Source organism: Cyrtonyx montezumae, unplaced genomic scaffold (genome assembly GCF_038088225.1).
Source record: "Cyrtonyx montezumae isolate F1298 unplaced genomic scaffold, pur_monq_1.0 scaffold_5, whole genome shotgun sequence".
Lineage (NCBI taxonomy): Eukaryota > Metazoa > Chordata > Aves > Galliformes > Odontophoridae > Cyrtonyx > Cyrtonyx montezumae.
Window position 1 is genome coordinate 14,224,555 of NW_027072056.1, and position 22,667 is coordinate 14,247,221.

At 64.9% G+C, this 22,667-nt stretch overlaps 1 protein-coding gene across 8 annotated transcripts; it reads left to right on the plus strand.

Moving 5' to 3' along the window:
• Positions 1-609: 609 nt before the first annotated feature.
• Positions 610-20,231, plus strand: TNK2 (tyrosine kinase non receptor 2). 8 transcript variants are annotated; one of them, XM_065747998.1, is made up of 17 exons: positions 610-786; positions 824-900; positions 9,835-10,012; positions 10,169-10,239; positions 11,196-11,408; positions 11,527-11,679; positions 11,882-12,159; positions 12,246-12,372; positions 12,458-12,604; positions 12,715-12,809; positions 15,292-15,486; positions 16,704-16,795; positions 17,322-17,366; positions 17,848-19,199; positions 19,563-19,658; positions 19,743-19,870; positions 19,946-20,231. In XM_065747998.1, exons 2-17 carry the CDS (start codon positions 847-849, stop codon positions 19,950-19,952), a joined length of 3,231 nt encoding a protein of 1,076 aa, XP_065604070.1. In that variant the 5' UTR covers positions 610-786; positions 824-846; the 3' UTR covers positions 19,953-20,231. The 8 variants fall into 8 exon arrangements, with proteins under 8 accessions (XP_065604070.1, XP_065604072.1, XP_065604066.1 ...); XM_065748000.1 differs by lacking the exon at positions 610-786 and adding an exon at positions 3,194-3,353 and having other exon boundaries at positions 830-900; XM_065747994.1 differs by lacking the exons at positions 610-786; positions 824-900 and adding an exon at positions 3,705-4,157.
• Positions 20,232-22,667: the final 2,436 nt, after the last annotated feature.

The following is a 22,667-nucleotide window of genomic DNA, read 5'->3' on the forward strand; positions in this document are numbered from 1 at the left end:
AAGAGCGGGGCCGGGCGGACGGCGCGCCGCCCCGGGAGCTCCCGGCGGAGGGGAGGCCGGGACCGGGAGCGGGACCGGGAGCGGGACCGTGCGCTGCCGAGCGGGAGCCCCAGCGCTGCGGGGCCGGCGGGGCACCATCCGGGGGCCAGGGGTAGCGGAGAGCGGGGGGCTGAGCCCGGGGGTGCAGGAAGGGGGCGGCGTGGCGCCGGGGGTGCAGGAAGCGGGGGGATTGGCGGAGGGCGTGCAGGAAGCGGGGCTGGGAGCGCAGGGCCAGGAGCTGGTGGCCGGCGGGAGGGAGGCGGAGAGCTGCGGGGCCGGCGGCAGCGCGGGGCGGCCGGGGCAGTGGCAGCGGGTGACGTTGGGGGTGCGGGAGGGGCAGCAGGAGCGGGGCGAGCGGGCGGCCCCCACCGTGGGCGTTAAGGCGGCGCGGAGACCCCGAGAGCAGTGGGGGAACGGGGGGAGGAGGGCGGCGCGGGGCGCGGAGAGCGGCAGCCCCGGGGCGCGGCGGGGGAGGGCGGGCGGGAGAGGGGTGCAGGAGCGCGGCCCCAAAGCGCGGCAGGAGCAGGGCCTGAGCCGCCGGGCGCAGCAGGAGCGCGGGCAGCGCGGGGAGGGGGGCAGCCCCCCGGGTAGGGCCCGCTGGTGGGCGAGGAGGGGGCGGCAGGAGGAGGGCGAGGCGCTGCGCGGGGTGCAGGAGGAGGGCGAGCGGTACCGCGGGGAGCAGGAGCAGCTCCCCGGCACGTGGCCCCCGCGGAGGCGCGAGGCCGGGCTGTGAGCTCGGGGACCCCCCTCCTCCGCGCCCCGTTCCCCCCCCCCTCCTCCCCACTTTCCCCTTGGCCGGTGCCCGGCATGGTGCCCGCCGCGCCGGGACCCCGCGCGGGACCAGAGGCCGCGAGCCGAGAGGTGAGGGCGATGCGGGACGCGGGCAGCGGGCTCGGGGATGGCACGTAGAGATGTCGGGGTCGGGCACGGCGTGCGGAGGTGCTGCTGCGGCGCTGGCACCGCGCCCTGCGGCACTGCGGGGATGCGGGCGCTGGGTCCCCTCCGGCAAGTGGTGCCCGGCGGAAGGTTTGCGTTGCGGGCACAGCTCCGCTCCGCTCCGCTCTCCCTCCTCCCCGGGCGTTGGGAGCTGTGCGCGCTGAACAGAGGACCCTTGTGCTCGGGGCACGGCCCCCGGCTCGGGGGCGTAACGCAGCACGGGGACCCTCCATCCCCAGCACAGCCGCATCGGGGCAGGTTTGTCCCACTAAAGCGCTCGAGACGCGCAGGCTTTCTTTCAGTTTCTTTAGTGCCGTAAAAGTTAACCCCGGCGATGCGTCGCTGAGACGACCCTGCCCAGCCTGCTGGCAAGAGGGGGATCTCGGTCGCCCCGCTCCCCTGGCCCAGACGCGGTGACCCCGGGCACGGGGCTCCCTGGGGCCATGCAGCACCCAGGGCAGGCTGAGACACGGCCCGGCGCTGCGCTTCCCCACGCGTTCACCTTTGCGGTGCCGCCCCGGCGCAGCCCCTGTCCCTGCCTGCTGTCCCGGCACCGTGGGTCTCCTCCTGTGGGGTTCCCATACACGCACCCTTGCTGGGCTGGTTTGGTGCAAAGCGAGTAGAAAAGGCGTCTGCTTTGGGAAAACCATGCTGAAACTGCAGTCTGAGCGAAGTGGTGCCTCGTTGTGCAAGAGAGGGACTCTCTTTGTGGAGAGGGTCTGGGATGTAGCCCACCTCACAGGTGGCACGAAGCAGCCGTGGCCCCACTCAAACCCACCTCGGGGTGCATGCTGGGGGCTTGGGCTCCATAATCTGTTTGAAGCCCCCAGGGGGCTTTGCAAACCCCTGAGTTTGCAAGCCACCCAGGGCCTCGTTAGCCTGGTGTTCATTGGCCTGGTGCTGGTGGGACTGTATGGGAACAGCTTAGGGCCCCCAGTGCCCCCGCTCCACTCGTGCTGCTGCCCGGGGCTGGATGTGGGGGTGGCAGCTGTGACTCAGTTTCCCCTGGGAAGCCCCTGGGGTTTGGGCACGGTGGGAAGGTGTCGGCGCTCAGGTTCCCCGTGGCTGAGCTGTGTGGGGCTGATCCACCCATGGAGCCTTACTGGGAGGGGGTCAAGCTGGGTGCTCGTCCTTGGAGCACCGTGGGTTGGGGTGTCACGAGCCCCATCCTGTCCAGGGCCACTGAGTTTGCCTCTGATTTGCAGGTGGACATTCCTGGAGAGCATCACCTGCTGATGTATTTAAGGGAAACAGCACTCTCATTGCACCGTCCTCAAAGTGGAATGGGTTTGGGGCTGGAGGAGACTTTGCTTCCCCACGCACCCTCCCTCCCTAAAGCACAAGGAAAAGCTTTCCTTCCCTGCCTCCAGCCCCCGGCAGCATCCCAGGCTTGGGCAGAGCCCTTACCCTGCGGCACTGGGATGGTGTAGCAGCTGCAGATGGAGGAGAGCTGGGGGGCAGCGGTGCCGGGGAGGCTGTGCCTACAGGGGATGGGGCTGTGCATGCAGGGGATGGGTCGGCTACACGTCCTGCACCACCGGTTCCTGCAGGTGTGGTGCCGCAGGAGCGGGCGAGACCATGCAGCTCCGTCCCCTGCTGCTGCTGGGGTGCTGCACCCCAGGAGAGAAACACTTCTTCAACATGGGGGCAGCCCTTGGTGTGGGTGCACAGGGTTTTGGGGCAGTGTGTAGGGCTGTCTCTGTCTCCCTGTTCCTGGTGTCCCTCTTGATCCCAGCCTAGTGCAAGGAGCGGGGACTCCCTTGGATGCCCTGTGGGGTGCCTGGCTGCCCCTCCTCCAGCTGTGCTTTGGGCTCACTGTGATTCCACTCTGACAGCGCCGGGGGGTACTGCCCACGCTGCTGCCTGGCCCATTAGGCTGCCTCCAATTAGTGCTAATGAGTAGCCACATGCTCCGTGGTCTGGTCCAGTTGCTGCTCTGTTTGGCACTGAGGTCTCTTCCCAGCACTGGGCACATGGGGGCAGATTTGGGGTTCCTGGACATGGCCAGGAGCTGTACTCATGGTGAGGATGGGAGGACTGTGGGTACACAGAACCCCCGTACATGAGGTTGGTGCTCCGTGGCTGATGTGCAGCACATCTCCATGGCCAGTGAGCCATGGGTGGGCATTTTGGTGCTGCCCTTGGGAGGGGGTTTTATTCTAGGGTGGGAAGGTGATGTGGGGCTGTCAAGGTCCCATCTTGACCTCTCCTTCCCCAGGGCACCCTACGGGCAGTGTGACCAGAGCCCTGCAACCCTCATGGCTGCGTGGGTGAAGCCGTGACACTGTGCCACCTCTGCATCACCACTGGGCTTGCGGGGACACTGGGGCACAGCAGTGCTGCCAAGGGAGCCGAGCTGCACGCCCACCCCAGCTCAGGTAAGAGGAGTGTGGGGGCTGCCAGGCACAGATTGCTGTACATTGGGGTGCCCAACTGCGGAGGTGGTGGCATCATCCCCCAGGCAGTGATGCTCAGAGGTGCCAAGCCCAGTGCCATCATGTGGCAGTGCTGGGCTGTGCCGTGCACTCTCTGGCACTGCTCTGGGTATGGGGTCCTGGATGGGTGCTGGGGGGCTGCTTCGCTGGTGGTGCCCACAGTTGATGCATGTGTCCTTGCCTCTGCCTGGCTACTGTCCTGCACTTCTGCCTTTTTATGCCAGGATGGGGCCAGTTTGGCCTTGAAACCAACCAGAGGAAACAACGAATCTCCCTGTGCACCTCCTGTGTGCTCCCTGCACTACTGGTCCCCAGTTCACCATGTTTCCACCGCCCTGGGGATTCATTCCAGACCGGGGCTGGAATCCTGCTGTGGGTGAAGAGATGGGGAACCGTTCCTGCGGGTGATGGGCTGTGGCCTGACGTACGGAGAGGATTTAGCAGAGGAAAGAGGCTTAGGGAGAGGATTGGGGTTGCACTGGGCTTTGCCAGGGTGGGGGAGCACCGCCGAGCTGTGGACAGCTCCAAGGGCTGATGGCTGCACGGAGAGCAGGAGATGCTCTGGAGCGCGGGCAAACCGTGGCACTGGGCTCCAGTGGCACTGAACCCACAGTGCAGTGGCACCCAGTGACCCGTCCTCGCCGCCCACCCCCACCGCGGGTGTCAGCGTCGCTCCGTGCCGGCCCCCTAAGATGTCCCAGCGAGTCATGCCAGGTGCCAGCAGCAAAGGAGGCAGAGCACGCATCGGTATGGGGACACCGTGCTGGGACCTGGAGGGGACATGAAGTGGTACAACGGGGGAGAGGGGCAGCAGCATCCCTAGGTGTGTGTGTGCGCGCGTATGTATGGCTGCACCGGAGCAGCCAGCCTGGGGAGTGTTGTCACTGCAATTTGGGGCCGCCCCCGGGGCCCCGCCAGGGCTGAGCAAGCGAGCCCGGGGCACAGCCACTCGTGCCGCTGCTGGAGCTGGTGACATCACTTCCAGGTGACACCGCCACCAGGAAGGTGGCAGGCAGGGTGGCGAGCCCCAGTCCCAATGTGACAGTGAGCCAGGCGATGTGCTGTGCTGGAGGTGAGTGGGGACCCCCCCTGCCTCGGAGCTCCACAGGGGGATGGAGTGGGTGTGGGGGATGCTGCTGCCCTGCTCTTTGGGGACACCAAGGGGGATGTGGGGGCAAGGGTGATGCTGGTTTGCCTGGAGCAATGGGGAGGTCCGGTGTCCTGCGGTGGGGAGGACACTTTGTGGTCAGTGTGATTGTCACCACCACAGGTAGCTTGGTGACCGTGGTTTTGGTGGGAACCCCTTGGGGTGATGCTGCATGCCTGCTCCGGATTGCTCGTGCTTTGGGGTTTGGCTGAGCCGTGGGTGCTGGGGTTGGGTTTCAATTCCCAACCCACATTTGAGGTTTGGTTCCCAACGCCGCCTTTAAGGGTTTGTGCCGTGCATGTAGCCTGGCTCAGGTGTGTGGAGTGACCCCCAGCTTGTGGGGTGAACACTCCGACCCCACAGCACTGGGTGAAAGTTCTTTTGGGGAGGGGACATATGGGCAGTATGGCTGGGGCCCTAAGGAAGGTGGCATAGCACGTGCATCAGTCACGGCACTGACGCCGGCAAAGCAGTGCGTGGAGGTGGCTGTTGCTCCCACGCCCCGCGCCCGCGGGCTCAGCTCAGTGCTGAGCTCACCTCTGTGGTATGGCAGGAGGGGCCGCTGAGGGGCCAGTGCCCCCCTGGTATGGGGTGTGCTGGGAGGCTGGGGGCAAGATGGCCTCGTGCCCCCTGCCCCGGAGCCATGGGGTCACCTTGAAGCTTTGCCAGAGTTGTGGGTGCACAGGGAGGGGGGAGGAGGCAGGGCGATAGGAAGGGAGAAGCTGTGGGAGGGGTCAGTGTGGGGAAGGCAGGGGTATATAGTGTTTCTAGGGGACAGAATGGGTGTCGTGCCCTGTGGCATCGGCAGCAGGAGCCCTTTGGTCCCCAGAGCTGTGTGATGCCTCCAAGCACAGACAGGTGCTGGGCGGCTGCAGAGCTCCAGGCCCCGCCTCCCCCCCCCCCCATCTTGTGGCTCCGACTCAGCCCCCTGTAACCTCCCCTGCACCCGGGGGTCTCTGATGGGATAGAGACAGATCCCCAACCGGGGGGGGGGGGAGGGGGGGGGTGACACCGTGCCGCTCGTTCCTGCTGTGACTGTACGTGATGTTGGAGGGCTGCAGGTGCAGGCAGCATCTCAGGGCCCCCCAGCTCTGTGTTAGGGATGGGGTATCACAGGCTATATCCTCGTCGCATGCCCCCCCAGGGCCTGGCTACGCTCCCTGCCCTGCTGAGCTTTGCGCCAGTGCTGCGCAGCAGCCATCTTCCCCGCGCATCCCTTCCCCCTCCTCCCGCAGCAGGAGGGATGCTGGGGATGCTGCGTTCCCACCCCCCACCAGGCACCAGGGATGGGCACGGGACCTCCGTAGCCCCCACCCCGCCGGGTGATGCTCCCCGCTGCTCCCCTCTGCCCGAGGAGGGCTGCGCAGTGCCTGCTGGGGGGAGAACGGGGGCTGCGGTGATGCCACCACCAGTGCCCCCGCCTCCATGCTCAGGTACCGGGGGGGGCACGCAGGCTGCGGAGCTGGGAGGAGGACGGCAGTGCCACGGTGAGAACGGGTCCCCGGGGGGCTCCCCCTTTCTCTTTCCCCCCTCCCCTCCTCATCCATCCTCCCCCCTCCCTCTTCTCCTCCATCACCGCGGTCACCTTCACCCTCTCGCTGTTTTCCGGAACTGCAGCAACTTTCTGCCATGTGATCCCGTGCCCGGCTCCAGCCCTCGCCGCCCCCAGGCAGGCGCACAGCCCCCCACCCACCGCCGCTGCCATGGGTGAGAGATGTGACTACCAGCGCCTGAGCAGCGCCGAGGAGGAGGAGGAGGAGATTCTGCCCCAGCTGCCCCACAGCCTGTCGGACAGCAGCGGGCTGCGAGCCCCACGGCTGGGCAGCGGTCGCCCGGGGCTGCCCCCCCAGCAGGACGTCACTCTGGGCATGGCATGCCGGCGGGTCAGTGCGGGGGGACGTGGGGGAAGCGGTGGCACAGCCCCCACGGCTTCCCCAGGGTGCTGTAGGTTCAAGGCTGGCACGGCGTAGGGGGCTCGCAGTGATGCTCCCTTGCATGGCATCTCCCCTTGGGTTGGTGTGGGGACCCTGCACGGCTGCTTTCCTGCCCTGATGTGTGGGGAAAGTGAGAAAGAGAGCGTGGAGGTGGAGGGGGGGAATTGTATTACCGGGGGCACAGTGCTGGGATGTGGACCCGGGTGTGCACTGTCCCCTCTTGGTGGCACGGCTGGTGCTGGCACTGCATTGGGTACGGAGAGGCTACCGCAGGGTGGGCACGCTGCCCAGCACAGGTGGCTGGTGGCCGCACGGATGGCCATCTGCAGCCACATGGACCCGTGTCCCCTTCCTGGGGTCACCACGCGCAAATCGGGGCTGCCCGTCCCCTCGCCCCCCTGCCAGGGATTGGCTGTGTGGTGGTGCCGCTCGCATTAGCGTGCCTCAGTTTCCCCATTTGAGAGCGAGGGGTGTGGGGCGCACGGATGTGGGGGAGATGGGTCGGGATGTGCGTGTGCACCCCCGCGTGTTACCTCGGGGGGGCGCGCGTGACACTGGGTGCTGCGTGTGCCGCCCGGGGCTGATCCCCTGGGCAGCGCTGTGACGCTGTGCGGTGCCGTGGGTGTACGCCCGCGGTGCCCGGGAGCGATGCGAGGGCGAGCAGCCAAAAGTGCATCAGTCGGAGAGGGTGGTGGGCTGATGGTGCTCGGGCTGTCGGTGCACGTGCGCCCGGGCACGGCGGTAGCTGCAGGGCTGGGGGGTGGGGAGGGGAAGGGTGCGCGGAGGTGATGAGTTTGAGCGCAGGGAAGGGGGGAAAGGAGGTGTGGTTGCGGTCGCGCACGTGTCGGGGTGTGTGCGTGGTGCGTGTGGTTGCAGGATTGCGTGCGTGTGGTCCTGGGGTGCACGTGAGAGCCGTCACCGCCCGCACGGGAGCGTGCGTGCACGTACAGTGCATCCCAGCGCTGCAGGTGTGTGCGTGGGTACCTGTGCCGTCCGTCCCCGTGCCCCCTCCTCCTCTCCCCCTCCGTGCCATGGCTCTTGGCAGTGTCTTTGGGTACTGGGAGCTGTGATTTGTGCCCCACAGCTTCCGGGAGCCCCCACCGTGCTGGGGGCTGAGGTGGTGGTACTGCCCCTGTGCGCTGGGACACGTTGCGAGGAGGGGAACTGAAACACTGTGCACAGCTGGAACGCAGCTGGGCAGCCCTGCCCAGGTCCTGGGGGTGCAGAGGTGCTGGGGGCTGCATGGCAGGACAGGGAACCCCCACACCACCGGTGTCCCCAGGGCAGAGAGCTGGCGCGTGGCAGAGCTTGGTGCCGAAGGCACTGTGCCCAGTTGTCCCTGCTCAATGGGGCCGTTGTGCCGGGTGCCAGCCGGGATCCCAGCGCTGGAAGCCACAGTGGAAGCAATTTGGGCATGGCCGCAATGCAGTAAGAGCTGCCCGTCCCTGTCACCTTGGCACATTGGTGGCTGTGGTGGGGTCTGTCCCTACATCCCCCAGCACCCCACAGGGGTGGGCACCCAGGTGGGTCTGTGGGGCTGGCAGCACACCCACTGTCCTTTGTGGCTCGTGGGGCAGCACGGTGCCCATCACCCTGGCGTCATGCCCACCTCCTCTCCTTTGGGAGCGCAGGGCCGGATGTCCCCCCTCCCTCCTCACTTCCTGAGGGGGGAAACTGAGGCCTGGGAGCTTTTCCCAAGGCCGGAGCGAGTTTCCATGGCAATGGGAGCCGGGGTCCGCTCTCCCAGGCGGTGCAGCTGCCGAGCACCCGCCGAACAAGAGAGAAAGCAGCACATTGATCGGAGCCCGGCCCCCTGGGCGCACGGCCCAGTGCCGGGCCAACGCGCAGCTAAAATAAACCCTCCTGGGACAGGAGCTGGGCCGGGCCGCTGCTCAGAGCCCTGGGACCCACAGACAGCGACCGCTGGGGAGCGAACCCGTGGGCACAGATCGGGAAAACGCCGACGCCGCTGCTCCAACCCGGTTGCGTTTGGGAAGGGGAGGGCAGGACGGCCGGGAAGGAGGGCACGACGGAAGCAGGAGGAGGAGAAGCGCAGCACTGCGTCCCGCTGCCGGCCCCCGTGCCGCGGGGATGCCCCGAGCCCCCTGTGCCTGCCGTGGGACCTATGGGGTGGCCGTACCCAGGTGGCAGCCAGCAAGCTGTCAGCCAACCGGGCTGACACCCCCGTAGGTCTCCTGGCTCCGCTGTGCCTCGGGGACGCCGGCACCCGCAGGGGTACCCTGGGCACGTTGGGCCGCGGGGCTGAGGCTGCAGCCAAACAGGATGCGACGCTTTGAGGCTCTGCGCCGTTCCTTCCCCTTCCTCGCCCGCTTCCGCGTCTACCGAGTAAGTGGCCGTCACCCCCCCGGTGCCGCGGGTGACCCCGTGCTGTGCACTGGCCGCTCCTTCGGCCGCCGTGCCCCCGCGTGCCCCGTGCCCGCCGTATTTTTAGCCGAGGACTGCAACGGCAGTGACGCGGCTGGGACACAGATGGTGAGGGGGCTGGGGGCCACGTCGTCTCCCCTGGGAAAGGGGAGGATGGACAGGGCTGCCCCGCTGTGGGGCCAGCGTGGGGGCTTTCCCACATCCCCTCCGGCTGCTGGAAGCAGGGCGCTAAGCCTTCCCAGCAGGCTTTGATTGTGGTGGGGAGGGAGAGAGGGACAGCGTTGTGTGATGCGGCAGGGGGGCACGAGGGTCTGTGGGGCTGGGGGTCCCGTGCCCCAGCACAGCTCCAGGGTGGTGATGATGGCACCCTGGGGACCCTTGTTCCTCATACGCTCCCAGCTCTTTGTCTCTATCTGTCCCGTCCTGTGCCACTACCTTATGGCACCAGGATAGCATTGCGGTGTGTGTTCCTGCAGGGGACAGCTGCCACCTCCCGTATGAGCAGCTGGGCACAGGGAGCGTGGCTGGGTGCCAGGCATGGGGTGCCCCATGTGCATGCATGGTGCCAGGTGCGGCTGTCCCTTATGTCTGTAAGGTGCCAGCATGCAGTGTGGGGACAGTGCTAGGGGCACCCGTGCCATGCCTGGGGCTCTGCCCTTTCTCCATCCATGGCACTGCTGCCTGGGTACGTACGGCATAGGGTGGTGTTTCGTTAGGACTCTGGGCCCTATGGGGTTCGTGCCATTCTCCATGGGTCTTACTGTTGGGGGGGAGGGGGGTGTAGCTCAGGATGGGCTCTGCAGGGCATGAGTCCCATGAGCATCCCTGGCATTCCCACTGGGACAGGGAGCAACCCTGGCTCCCAACCCCTCTGGGCCACAGGTGGGACAAGGCTGGGCTCCTGGGGACACTGGGGAGCAGGGCAGTGTCCCCACTAACCCAGCACCTTGTCTGGCAGAAGCTGAGCTGTAGCATGCAGACAGAGGAGGGCACGGACTGGCTGCTGGAGCTGCTGACTGAGCTGCAGCTGCAGCAATACTTCCTGCGCATCCGGGACGAGCTCAACGTAACCCGCCTGTCCCACTTCGAGTACGTCAAAAATGAGGATCTGGAGAAGATTGGCATGGGGCGGCCCGGTGCGTACATCCTCCCCCCTCAACCTCTCCCTGCACCCCTCTGTGGCTGCAGTGCAGCTTCTGGAGAGCTGGGAGGAACGCATGGTGCCAAGGGCTGGGGGGTGGCTCTTCTCGAGAGGGGCCCTGTGTCAGTGACAGTCCCTGTGTCCCACACAGGCCAGCGGCGGCTGTGGGAGGCGGTGAAGCGGAGGAAAGCCATGTGCAAGCGGAAATCTTGGATGAGCAAGGTACAGCTAACGTGCCCCAGCACTACGCAGCTCTTGGGTCACTTCTCAGCTGGGATCAGCACTCAGGAAATTCATTCCCCTCCTGTGATTTGCCTCTTTTTCCAAGAAACTCATTCACAGCTAATTAGTAGCAGAGCCTCAGCAGGCCCTGTGGGCTGTACAGCCCTCTGCCTGTCCTAGCTCCCAGCAGCACCAGGGTGGGGGATCCGGGGACCCTGCCCCGGTTGCAGTGATGCTGCACCCCTGGGCACGTCGCAGCCCCACGTTGCCCATGTGCTCACCATCTGGGCGCTGGGTCGTGGCCTCTCCCTCCTGTGAGTCATCTGGGCCGAGCCGAGCTGTGCCTGGCTTTTAATAGAAGGCGACTCAGCCTTGTGCCGGGCAGAGAAATGCCACCTCCCACCGCAGCCACATGCCTGCTCCATCCCCCGCGGTCCCGTGCAGGTGCCAGCTGCCCCAGCTGTGAGCCAGGACAGACCATTGCCCGTGGGCGATGCGCCCAGTGCCAGCTGACAGGGAGGGGAACCCGTCCCCAACCCCCTCTGGGCAGCTGGCAGAGTCAGGGTGGCAGCAGCAGCGCGTGTCGCAAGGCCCACGTTGCTGCGGGGATGTGTCACTGCGCTGGAGGTTTCTCTTGGAACAGTGCCCAGGCACATCGTGTGCCCACAGCCGGGCTGAGGAGCTCCCGGGACCTCTGGCTGCTGGAAGGCAGCCTCCTCCGTCCATCTAGAAGTGCTGCTCAGCACGCCTCCCGCTGGGGAAACACCGCGTGGGGTCACCAGTAGGTTTCAGAGCAGAAGAGGTGAACGGGGCGACCCATCTGCCTGGCACCTGAAGAGCACTGATGGCTCTCATTGGTGGGAAGGGAAAACTGAGGCAGACTCTGCCCGCTGCCCGAAGGAGGGAGGACCCGTGGGTGCCTCCGGATCCACATCTTGCCCCCCTGCATGCTTCAGGTGTTCAGTGGGAAGCGCCCCGACTCGGAGCTGCCGCCTCAGCCCCACAGTACCTTCCGCAAGCCCCCGACACCACCCCCCCCGGACACGGGGGGCCAGCACTCCCTCACCTGCCTCATCAGGGAGCGAGACCTCTCGCTTTTCGAGAAGTTGGGAGATGGATCCTTCGGTGTTGTGCGTCGTGGAGAGTGGTGCACGCCTGCTGGCAAGACGGTGAGGGGTACATGCCTGTGCCAAAATCCTGTGCTGGTGGTGGGGGTCTGGGCACAGGAACACCCCCACAGGAAGGCATTGTCCCCACTCTGTGGCTCACCCCTTGTCTTGGCTGTAGCTCAACGTGGCTGTGAAGTGTCTGAAGACGGACGTGCTGAGCCAGCCGGAGGTGCTGGATGACTTCATCCGCGAGGTGAACGCCATGCACTCGCTGGACCACAAGAACCTCATCCGCCTCTACGGCGTGGTGCTCTCCCACCCCATGAAGATGGTGAGTCCCCAGTGGGACCATCCCAATCCCATGGCTGCTGCTGTCAGTGATCCCTGCAGGGTGGTGGTGCTGTGTGTGGGGCTAAGTGAGCCAGGTGGGCATGTAGCCCACCTCCAGTGGTGCCAAGACTGGGAGACAGAAATTAGACCAAAATGGGATGTCCCCAGCCTGACCACCTTGCTATCCCCTTTTGATGTCCAAGGTGACAGAGCTGGCCCCACTGGGCTCCCTCCTAGACCGTCTGCGGAAGAACCAGGGCCACTTTCTCATCTCCACACTGTGCCAGTACGCCATCCAGGTGGCCAAGGGCATGGCCTACCTGGAGTCCAAGCGCTTTATCCACCGAGACCTGGCTGCCCGCAACATCCTGCTCGCCTCCAATGAGCAGGTCAAGATTGGGGACTTTGGGTTGATGAGGGCTCTGCCCAAAAACGACGACCACTATGTGATGCAGGAGCATCGTAAGGTGCCCTTTGCCTGGTGAGCTTGGACTTTGGGATCAGACACCTGGGGAGGGGGATCTGGGAGTCCGCCCTTTGTGTTGCTTGACATCCTTCCCTATGCAGGTGTGCTCCCGAGAGCCTAAAGACACGCACCTTCTCCCACGCGAGTGACACTTGGATGTTTGGAGTGACGCTATGGGAGATGTTCACCTATGGGCAGGAGCCATGGATTGGCCTCAATGGCAGCCAGGTGGGTGCAGCAAGCCCCTTACCCGTGGCTCCCCAGGTTCCCCTCAGCATGCCCTGCCCCGTGACTCTACTGCCTCGCCCTATAGATCCTACACAAGATTGACAAGGAGGGTGAGCGGCTTCCACGGCCTGAGGACTGTCCACAGGACGTCTACAACGTCATGCTGCAGTGCTGGGCCCACAAGCCTGAGGACCGGCCCACCTTCGTGGCCCTGCGTGATTTCCTGGTGGAGGTAGGTGTAGGGTGGTGTTTCGGATGGCCCTCGGTGCCCCATCCTGGTGCAGAGTGAAGGGGGAAGTGAGGGTGCTGTGTCCCCATGCGCTTACCCCACTGTCCCTGCAGGCCCAGCCCACCGACATGAGGGCTCTGCAGGACTTCGAGGAGCCCGACAAGCTGCACATCCAGATGAACGACATCATCACGGTCATCGAGGGCAGGTAGTGCACGGCAGGGGGCCATGAGCCATTCCTGTAAACCGCAGTCCCTAAAGCGCAGCCCCCCCAGATTGGGGCTGGATATGGGGATGGGGAGTTGCGGGCAGAGCTGTGGGGCGTTTGGGGCTCTGTGCCCCCCATGACGTGGGCAGCGTGGCTGCCCCATGCCGCCTGTCCCCGCTGACTCACCCCATGGCCTTGCCCTGGGACACAGCTGCCAGGCAGCCGCTCCCTGCTGATAGCAGTGGGGACGTGCCACTGTCACCGAGGCCTCGGTGCCACCTCTGCTCCTGCTCTGAGGCTTTGCTTAGTGGCTGCTCCATCCTGCCCCATGCCCTTGTCCCCTGCCCTGGGGGTCCCTGGCTCCAGGCTGTGGGGTGGGGGACACTGGGTCCCCCGATGTCCATCTTTAGAGCATCCCCTCTAGGGTCTCTGCCCTCTTTGGAGACGGTGGGGTACTGTCACCAGGGGCCACGCTGAAGGCACTCGACGTCCCTTTCCCTGGTGTCACACAGCGTGCCAGCCCCCCTGCTGGCCCCACAGCAGGGTGGAGGCGAGGAGAAAGGCGCAACCTCCCCTCTGCCCCCCTCCCCTGGGGCTGGCTCCCCGCATTCCGGCACGGTGAATCAGGCCGGATTTGTGTGGCTGCAGGGACCAAGCTTTCTCCCCCGGCTGCTCCCCGATGACTCTTGCCCAGGGTCTGGCGGTGGTTTAATTGCAGGGAGGGGAGGGGAGGGGAAGGGAAGGGAAGCGGCGTCGGCGGAGGGAGGGAAGGAGGGAAAGGAGCGGCGGAGGGCGGCGCGGCCGTGCCACTGCGCGCACATCGTCCCCGGTGCATCACGGGCGCTCTGCGGGGCCGCTGCTGCCACGCTCGCCCCACTACCGGCCCCGGGTGAGCTGCACAGCGGTGAGGGGCGCGGGGGTGGGGTAGGGACGGGCAGGGGGACGCGGTCCTTCTGGGGGTGCGGTTGGGCTACGGTGTGTGCTGCCTCTCGTGCCTCAGTTTCCCCAGCAGGCACGGCGCTGGGGTGGCTTTGCAGCTCAGGAGTGTGGGGTAGGGGTGGTGGGGTTTGGTGCTGCTGCTGCTCGGAGGAGGGGGGGGAAGCTCGCCCCGTGCCTCTTGTGGGGTGCCAGGGCAGGGAGGGGGCAGTGGGTGGGGGGCTCCTCCGAGGGCTGCATCTGGCCCCATTGAGTCCGCCCCGGGGCACCGTCAACACCCCCACCCCTTTTTCAAGCCCCTGCATGTCGATTGAAGCAGCGCCGGGTGTGCGTACGTGTGTGTGGGCAGGGGAAGGGGCCCCCGGCTCCTTGTGCACGGCAGCGGGACCTACCTGAAGGCCCATGGTGGGGGCTTTCGGCAGGGATGCGGGGCACGGAGCAGGTTTGTGCCGGGGGGTCTGAACAGCGGGGTTGGGGCAGCGTGGCCGCAGCATCCCTATGGGAGCAGCGGAAGGAGCAGAAGCCTCCCGGGAGGGGACGCAGCCGCCCACCCCGGTGCGCTGCAGGCGAGGGAGGGTGCCCGGTGCCCTCGCCGAGGGGTCCCGGCACTGAGTAATGCGGCTGGCTGGCGGCGAGCGGGGAAGGTAAACAGGAAAAGGGCTGAGCTAGTGGCCGCGGGTGACTCACAGGTGACTCCAGGAAACCGCGGGGCCCGTGCCAGCCTCGCTGGCTTGGCGGTGCCGGCAGCTGTGCCACCCCCCGTGCGGCTCTGCTGCATGCCCAGGGAGAGCGGGGCTGCGGGCATCCCCCAGTGCGTGGGGTGGGAGGGGGTGGCGGGGTGCAGGATGGGGAGAGGCTATGGGGGTGCTGCTTGGGGGGCCCTCCCCGGAGTTCCCTTCTTGTGTTTGTCCCCTCCTGAGGCTGTGCTTCTGCCCTGTGCCACCCCAGTGGTAGTTGTGTCCTGGGGCAGCACTGGGCTCTGCTGGGACCCCAGTTGGCTCCAGGTGTTCAGGGGGGGCTCACCCCGCATGGGGCTCCACCGTAAGGTAGGAAGGGAAGAAGGAAGCGAAGGAGATTCCACAGCCCAGCGTCCCCACTTCAGTTACCCCCATGGGGAATATTTAGGGGATTCAGCATCAGTACCCAGGCTCCTTGTTCCCATGACCATTGCTTCTTCCATCCCCAGTGACATGGGGGAAGCCAGCAGCCCCATGCACTGCCCCCCCCCCCCCCAGGGCTCCTGCACATCTTAGGGCGTGCAGGGACGCATCCTACAAGGAGCTCCGCTTCTTACCACCCCCATCCCCTATGTGCTGGTTTCTGCCCCCTCCTGGCATCTGGTGCCTGGTGGGGCTTAGGGCTCAAGATTAGGATCCGGGCACCCTCCCCAGCTGTGCCACTGCCTGCCTGCGTGTCATAGGCTGAGTCACTTTGCTCCTCCTGTGTCACTGGGGCAGGGCTCTGTCCCCCTCCCACCTCCACCCTCAGGGGTCTTGCCACCCTCCCCACGCCATCTTCAGTAACGAAGGTCCTTTTTATTCCTTAGGGCCGAGAATTACTGGTGGCGGGGTCAGAATAAGCGGACCCTAAAAGTGGGCCAGTTCCCCCGCAACACGGTGACCTCGGTGGCGGGGCTGTCGGCCCATGACATCAGCCAGCCGCTTAAAAACAGCTTCATCCACACAGGCCATGGAGACACCAACCCTCAGCAGTGCTGGGGGTTTCCCGATAAAATTGATGAGTAAGAAACTTTCTGTCTTCTCTGCAACCCCCCACCCCCCGCCTCCCCTCTGCAAGGAGCGAGCTTGGCCTTCCTCCCTTACAACTCCTCTTCCTCCTTGCTGTGCTGGGGACAGCTCTGGGCAGGGTCCCTGCAGCTTGACTAACCCCCCTCGCCTCTTCTCACTAACGGGGTCGGGTGTGCTGCATGGGGTGGAGTGTGGGGGCACAGTGCTGGGCTGGGCACAGAGCCCTTCTCCTGGCCCCGTAGCCCCTAGGTGCTTGGCAGCACTGGGACAGGGGAAACGTCACCCCAGAGGTGACAGCGTCACAACTGCTGGTGCTTTATATAGACATAACTTGTTTTTTCTTTTCCCCATGCTCTACCAAGAGTTGACTCCGTTTGATTTGTAATGGGAGCAGGGCTAGAGGAGGACTGGGGCAGTGTTGGGGCTGGGCATGGTGCACTGGGTCCCGGGGTGCAGCAGACCCCAGGAAGCCTTGGGCATAGTTATCTCTCTGCATGGGTTCTCCCCCAGTGCTGGAGATGGGGGGATGCGGGAGGGCTGTTTGAAGGGGCAGGATGCAACTACAAAGCCTGCACGGCTCCCACAGCCTTGAAGCAGCTCCCTTGCCCGGCTCACTGCACCCCACGGGATGGTGATGCCCACAGCACCCCGGCCTCAACCCAGCAGGGCTCCCAGCGCCGGAGCTGCGCAGGCAGGCCCCGGAGTGCTTTGTCGAGGCGCCGGGTGCGCGGACGCGCCTCGTGCCCTGGCAGGCCTCCCCGCGCCCCGCTGCGTGGGCTCGCGCCCTGGGTACGTGCCGTCCGGGCCGCAGAGAACGCACCGAGCTCGGCACACGCCCAGGCCTTCAGGCTGCGCCGGCTCTCTGCCTCGCCATGCCTGGCTTGCGACGGCTCGCCCGGGCCTCCCGCCACGCTGCTCTGGGTTCAGTACCAGCTGGAGGAAAAGAGGGGATGGGTGACACTGGGACGGCACCAGGGGCTGTGCTGTAGAGCCAGAGGCTTCATAAAATGCAGGATGCAGGCACTCGGCGTCAGGGATGCAGAAGTTGGGACGTGCCTCTCTCTGTGGGGTCACCGTCCCACAGCAAGGGGCAGGGTGAGTCCCCTGCTATATGCTGCAGCGTATTGGATGTGTAACCAGGTATGCCCCGTGTGCCCAGGGAGGTGCAGCTTCCGCTGATTCCCCGCTGCTGTCTTCTTTTTCTCCCTAGGCTGTACCTGGGAAATCCCATGGACCCTCCTGACGTTTTAGGAGTGGACCTGAGCACTGCCAGACCCACCCAACTCCCAGGAAGGGCTAAAAGTAAGTGTCTTCACCCCTTTGCCCCCCATCTCCAGTCTGTCATCTGCACCAATCCCTTCTGAGCACCCTTCTGCCTGGGTGGTGGGCAGAGCTGTCCCTCTGTCCCCTCTGCTCTGTCTGTCTGCTGCTGTCCGCTTGTTGCAGCCTCGGTGGTGGGGAGCCAGCACGCACTGTCACCCTGCCCAGTGCCACTGCCAGCGGTGTGGGCGGCTCTGCCCGGCCCCTCCGGACTGGACTCTGCCCCTCTGGCCTTCGGCCGGGCCCCTCGTCCCCTCCCCAGGCAGGGCTCCCCATTACAGTGCAGAGCAGCTCACCGGCGCGGTTGCAGCCAACACCGTGCAGGTGCTATACCCCCAACCCCACGACCCAGAGGGGCATCGTGCCAGCACCTGCTCCTGTCCGGCAGCGGGTGTGGGGGGACGAAGCATGCGCCATGCTCCTGCTAACAACCGCCCCGGCTGCCGCCTGCTCCGCGCGCTCACCCCACGTCCCACCTGCTCTCGGGCTCTCTCTTCTCCTCCCGCAGGGCAGCCTCCTCCGCGCCCGCCTCAGCCTTCCATTCTGCTTACCAGTAAGTCGGGCTGTTCTGGGATCCTCCAGCCCTGCTCGTGCCCCTTCTCTTCTCTCTTAGCTCCTTTCTTCCAAGGTACTCGGGGTGTGCTGTGTGCTCGCCTCATCCTCTCACCGGTAGCAAATGCAGGTGCTGCTGGGCACCTGGGGGTGGCAGCACGCCTCTGCTCCCTGTGGAATGTGTCCCCAGCCTCTGGAAATGGCATGCACTGGGGTGGTTGTGGGGCAGGGCTGGGGGACAGGGACAGGGTCCTTGGGTGGGTCCTCACCTCCTGGCTCACCACGGACCCTACCTAGAGAGTGGAGCGAGGGGTGGCTGAGGCTGCTGTGCTGTGGGGCTTTCTGGGGGGTCCTGCTGTGGCTTTGGGAAAGAGTTGGTGCCCGGAGTCACTTCTGAGGATTGGCACCAGCTGGGGACACGGTATGGGTATGCTTGTGGGTAGCACAGCAGGATGCTCACCGCTTTCTCTTTTGCTTCCTAGAACCCTCCTACGACCCGGTGAGTGAGGAGGACGAGGGCCTGTCAGCCGGCCTCCGAAAGCTCTGCCTGAAGAAGCCAGGCCCGGGGAAGGGCCTGCGCCTTGCCAAGCCTTCTGCCCGTGTGCCGGGCACCAAGGTGGGCGAGCGACAACCCGGCCGGTCACCTGGCGAGGGACCAGTGGGCGGCGAGGTGACCCTCATTGACTTTGAGGAGGAGGTGCCCCCCACCACTCCTTCGCCCGTGGGGGAGCTGACAGCCCCCTCCCTTGCCAAGCTGGCCATGGAGGCCTTCTCACTGTTGGACAAGACCCCTCCACAAAGCCCCACGCGAGCCCTGCCCCGGCCCCTCCACCCCACACCAGTGGTGGACTGGGACGCCCGGCCCCTTCCCCCGCCACCCGCCTACGACGACGTGGCACAGGACGAGGATGACTTTGAGGTGTGCTCCATCAACAGCCCCCTGGGGCAGCGCGGCAGCCGTGCTGGCCTTCCCAGGGCACGCGAGCGGGGTGAAACCAACTATGGCTTTGTGGATGAGGGCGAGCGGGCAGCGGGGCTGGAGGACAACCTCTTTCTGCCCCCCAAAGACTCCAAGCAGCCCAGCCTGACGCAGACTACTGAGATCTTCCAGGAGCTGCAGCAGGAGTGCATGAAGAGGTTCAATGTGCCCCGGGGGCCATCCGCTTGCCTAGCTGACGACAAACCCCAAATCCCACCTCGTGTCCCCATCCCGCCCCGGCCACTGCGCCGCAATGAACCTGGGCGTTGGTCTGGGGAGCTGTCCCCAGCCTCAGGAGGCGAAGAGGACCGTCCACCCCAGATCCCCCCACGGGACCCGCTGTCGCAACCCACTTCGCGGACACCCAGCCCCATGGCCCTGCAGGTGGGCTCCCCACAGCAGAGGGCTGCCCTCTGCTCCTGCCTGTCGACATCACCGGGGAAACCCATGCCCACCACGCAGAGCTTTGCCCTCGACCCCAAATACGCCACCCCCAAAGTGATCCAGGCACAGGGCAAGGATTGCTCCAAGGGGCCCTGTATCCTGCCCATCGTGAAGGACGGGCAGAAGGTCAGCAGCACCCACTACTACCTGCTGCCTGAGCGCCCTGCCTATCTGGACAAGTACGAGAAGTTTTTCAAGGAGGCCAAAAGCCCCGAAGAGGCACCAGCATCCCGTGTGGTCACCACAGCTACTGTCCGGCCCATGGTGCAGCAGCAGCCTGACTACAAGGCCAACTTCTCTTCCAACAACAGCAACCTTGGGCCCAAGTGCTTGGTGAAGGCTTCCTGCAGCCTCCAGAAAATAGTGTATGATGGGCCAGATGGCTATCGTCCCTCGGAGAAGATCCGGCTGGTAAGGAGGGATGCGGTGGCTTTTGTCCAAGTCATCATGGGCAAAAGGAATCCCCACCCTGTGCTTCAGTTTCCCAGTGTTCAACCTGCATAGGGTGGATACAAGGCATGCAGGAGCATTACTGCAGCTCCTGAATGGGGATTGAGGGCCCTTTTAACTCAAATAAGCCCTACCCACATTAGACTGGGAGGAAGGTGGCTTTTGCTCCAGCCCAGGAGGCAGAAACATCATGTTGACTCCTCATTGCTGGTGCCCAGCTCCTGGTTGGGGATGGAGCCATGGGGGTGGCAGCTCTGGTGTCACCCTGACCCCCCAGCTTTGTGCTGTCCATAGTAACACACAGTGACCTCCATCCTTCCCCAGGTGCAGGACATGGTGCATGGTGTCACCACTGAGGAGTGCCAGGCAGCCCTGCAGAACCACGGCTGGAACGTCCAACGTGCCATCCAGTACCTGAAGGTACGACGTGCTGCAGCACCCACTGCCACCAGGGTGGGGACAACCCCTGTCACCCCAGTCCCTGTTCCCTGTGTCCTCTTGCAGGTGGAGCAGCTTTTCTGCCTGGGGCTGAAGTCCCGCGTGGAGTGCCACCGCGTGCTGGAGATGTTTGACTGGAACTTGGCACAGGCCAGCTCCCACCTCCTCGACCCCTACAGCTCCTCCAGGCAGAAGTAGGTCCATGGATATTATTTCGGGGATGGGGTCCAGCCCCGTTACCCCCCTGATCTTATGTCCTCTCCTTGCAGGCGGTGACAGCAGGCACCAGTTGAGCGACGCCAGACCCAGAGCAGGCGTCTTGCTGCAGTGTCACCACCCCGATCCCACCGCCCGCTGCTGGACTCTGGGCTGAGCCCCACTGGGGAATGGTGGCACCCCAAAAGGGACCCTCTCCAGCGCTTGAGACTATGCCACAGCCCCTGTGCTGGGGGGTCTGCACCCTGGCTGAGGAGATGAACTCCGTCCCCTGGCCTGATGTTGAATTGTTTTTGTAAAGAGAAATGTAATTTTAATATATATATATTATATTATATATATATTATATATATATCTATATAAAATATTCTATGGAGAGGAGAAGGGTGCTCGTGCCCAGCTCCTGGGTTGCCACCAGCGCGCAGAGGCATTCCTGATGCACACAGGAACGCCGCACGCATGCTCCTATGGCACGCGCTGACCCCATGGCACGGCCCCATTGCCCCCTGTACCCTGCCGAGGCCGTGCCACCCCCGCGCCCCACAGCAGATGTGCCGGGAGCACTGCGTGACTCATGCCCAGGCAGGGAGCGGCCCCCACCCACACAGCAAAGGGGTTGTGCAACCGCATGGCACCGCCGAGCTGCTGCCAGGTGCTGGGGAGCGGGGGTTGGGGATGGCACCCCGTGCACCCTAAGCATTCCTGCCTGGGTGCCCCGAGGTTCCACCCCGCAGAGGGGATGGGAGACCTTGGTGCCCAAACCGGGGGGGTGTGAGCACAGGTGTGGGGTAGGGTGTTGGTGGTCCCCAGGGGGGAATGGTGGGTGCAGGGGGGCTGCTGCGTGCTGGGTGCATCTCAATGCCCTTCCCTGGTTTAAGGTGACCTGCACCCAAGGCATGGCCCAACCCATGTGAAACCACCCCCCCCTCCCCCCCGCCCGGATCTGTGTGGGTGTTTGCAATGGGATACACACCGATGGCGCAGATAACCCCCTGCACACAGCGGCCATATTAAGGTCATTGGCTGTCAGCACAGTGCCCCACACCTCTGGGGGGCATCGGGGCAGTGGGGTGGGCACTGCTGGGTGCCAGGTGGAGGTGTGATGAACGCTGTCTGGTCTCTGGGCATCCTGGGGTGCAATGCAGTACCTCAGAGGATGGGGAAGGGTTAAGCAGCACAGGACCCCAAGGCAGCTGCTCCCTTCCTTGTTCCTTTTTGGCGGCAGGCCCATGGGTTCCAGGGGTTATCGTCTTATGTGGCCAAGCGTGGCTCGGACCTGGCAGCAAACAGGGTGGGGGGGGGCATGGGGCTGGGGTGAGCACCCCCTCCCTGCAGTAATGGGGACCTGAGCCCACTTTGCCATCCTGTGGCCTTTTGCAGCCCATTGAGTGGTCTCAAGAGGTGATCAAGTCAGCGTTATCTCAATCTTGAGGTGTCAGCTGTGGTTTCACCCTATATAGGGTCTTAAGACCTCCTCATGGCTAAAGCGAGGGCTAAAAGGATGAGCCCAGCCACCAGCATGTCCTCAGAGCTGGGGCATGGCCATTTCTATGGGCTTGGGGAGCTGTTGGTGGCATGTGGCATCCCTGCACAGCAGTGGCAGCTGGAGGAGGGCTGGCACAGGGCAGTGCTCACCGGAGGAGCCGCCTCGTTGCATCACTGCCCCTCAGACAGTGAGGAGGTGCTACCGGTGCCGGGAGCCACTGCGGCTATACCATGGGGCAGCTGCTATGGAGCTGGGTGCTGTGGGGCCTCTGGGTGCTGCCAGGTGAGTGCCGGGGTCGTCTGCGTCACCAGAGCAGCCGGACACACCACGGTGCCCAGGAGGCACGGGGCTCTGTCCTGCAGCAGCCTGCATGGTGGGGAGGAGGGACGGGCACCCAGTGGATTACAGTGGGAAGCAAAGGGCTCATTGCTCGGCCTGCCCTTGCTCACCCCCAAGTCCCACCAGGGAATGCGGGAGCAGTGGGCATGGGGCCCCCTGTCCCAGAACAGGACCCAGCAGAGCCAGTTAGCAGCTCCCGCGTGCCTGACAGCATCAGTGCCGAGCGACATCTGGATATGTCTCCTGCTGTGCCCGAGCTGGGCATGTGTCAGCTGTCCCCTGGCCAAGTGGAGCAGCCCTCTGCCCTCGGGGATGGTACAGGTAATGCCAGAATGGAGCTGATCCCTGCCTGCCAGGGTGCTCAGCCCAGTGCTTGAGTGAGCAGCGCGCTCAGGGGTTGGTACGGGTGGAATTGCATTCTGTCTCCTCACAGGCAGTGCAGTGCCGCAGGTGGTGCTGGCAGCACTGGACCCTGTGAGCCCCAGCAAGGAGCAGGAGTTGCCTTCTAGTGCAGCAATCCCTGGGGGGCTGACAGCATTGAACAGTCCCCAGGAAGGGCTTACCTACCCAAAACAAACCGACTGGCCGACCAGCGTCCCCACGGCTCCTGGCACCGCGCAGATCTCGTCGCTTGTGCTAACAGGGCACATTATGGCTGTTACCCATGGGAACAGGAATACAGAGCTAGCCACAGACAAGCTGTCCCCACCTCCACGTATCCTCATGGAGAAGGGAACAGGCACCCCAGTGCCACAGAGCAGCAGCACCGTGCTCACAATGTCAGTAGGAGCACACAGTGATGTGCAGAGCACCGCCGGGCAGCCCATACAGGGAACTGCTGTCCCTCTGCAAGAGGGGACCGTGACTGAGGAACGTATGGATGTCACCAGCACTCTGACAGGTGACGTCCCATCACCCAGTAGGGGTTTGTCCCCACCAGTGACACACAT

What these genes read in the sequence shown, in the direction of transcription:
- TNK2 (XM_065747994.1), top strand. Translation starts at nt 3,945, where the DNA reads ATGGCTGCACGGAGAGCAGGAGATGCTCTGGAGCGCGGGCAAACCGTG. An exon ending in ATCACGGTCATCGAGGGCAG is followed by an intron (nt 12,810 to 15,291) that starts GTAGTGCACGGC and finishes TTTATTCCTTAG; the next exon opens with GGCCGAGAATTACTGGTGGC. An exon ending in GCCTTCCATTCTGCTTACCA is followed by an intron (nt 17,367 to 17,847) that starts GTAAGTCGGGCT and finishes TTTGCTTCCTAG; the next exon opens with AACCCTCCTACGACCCGGTG.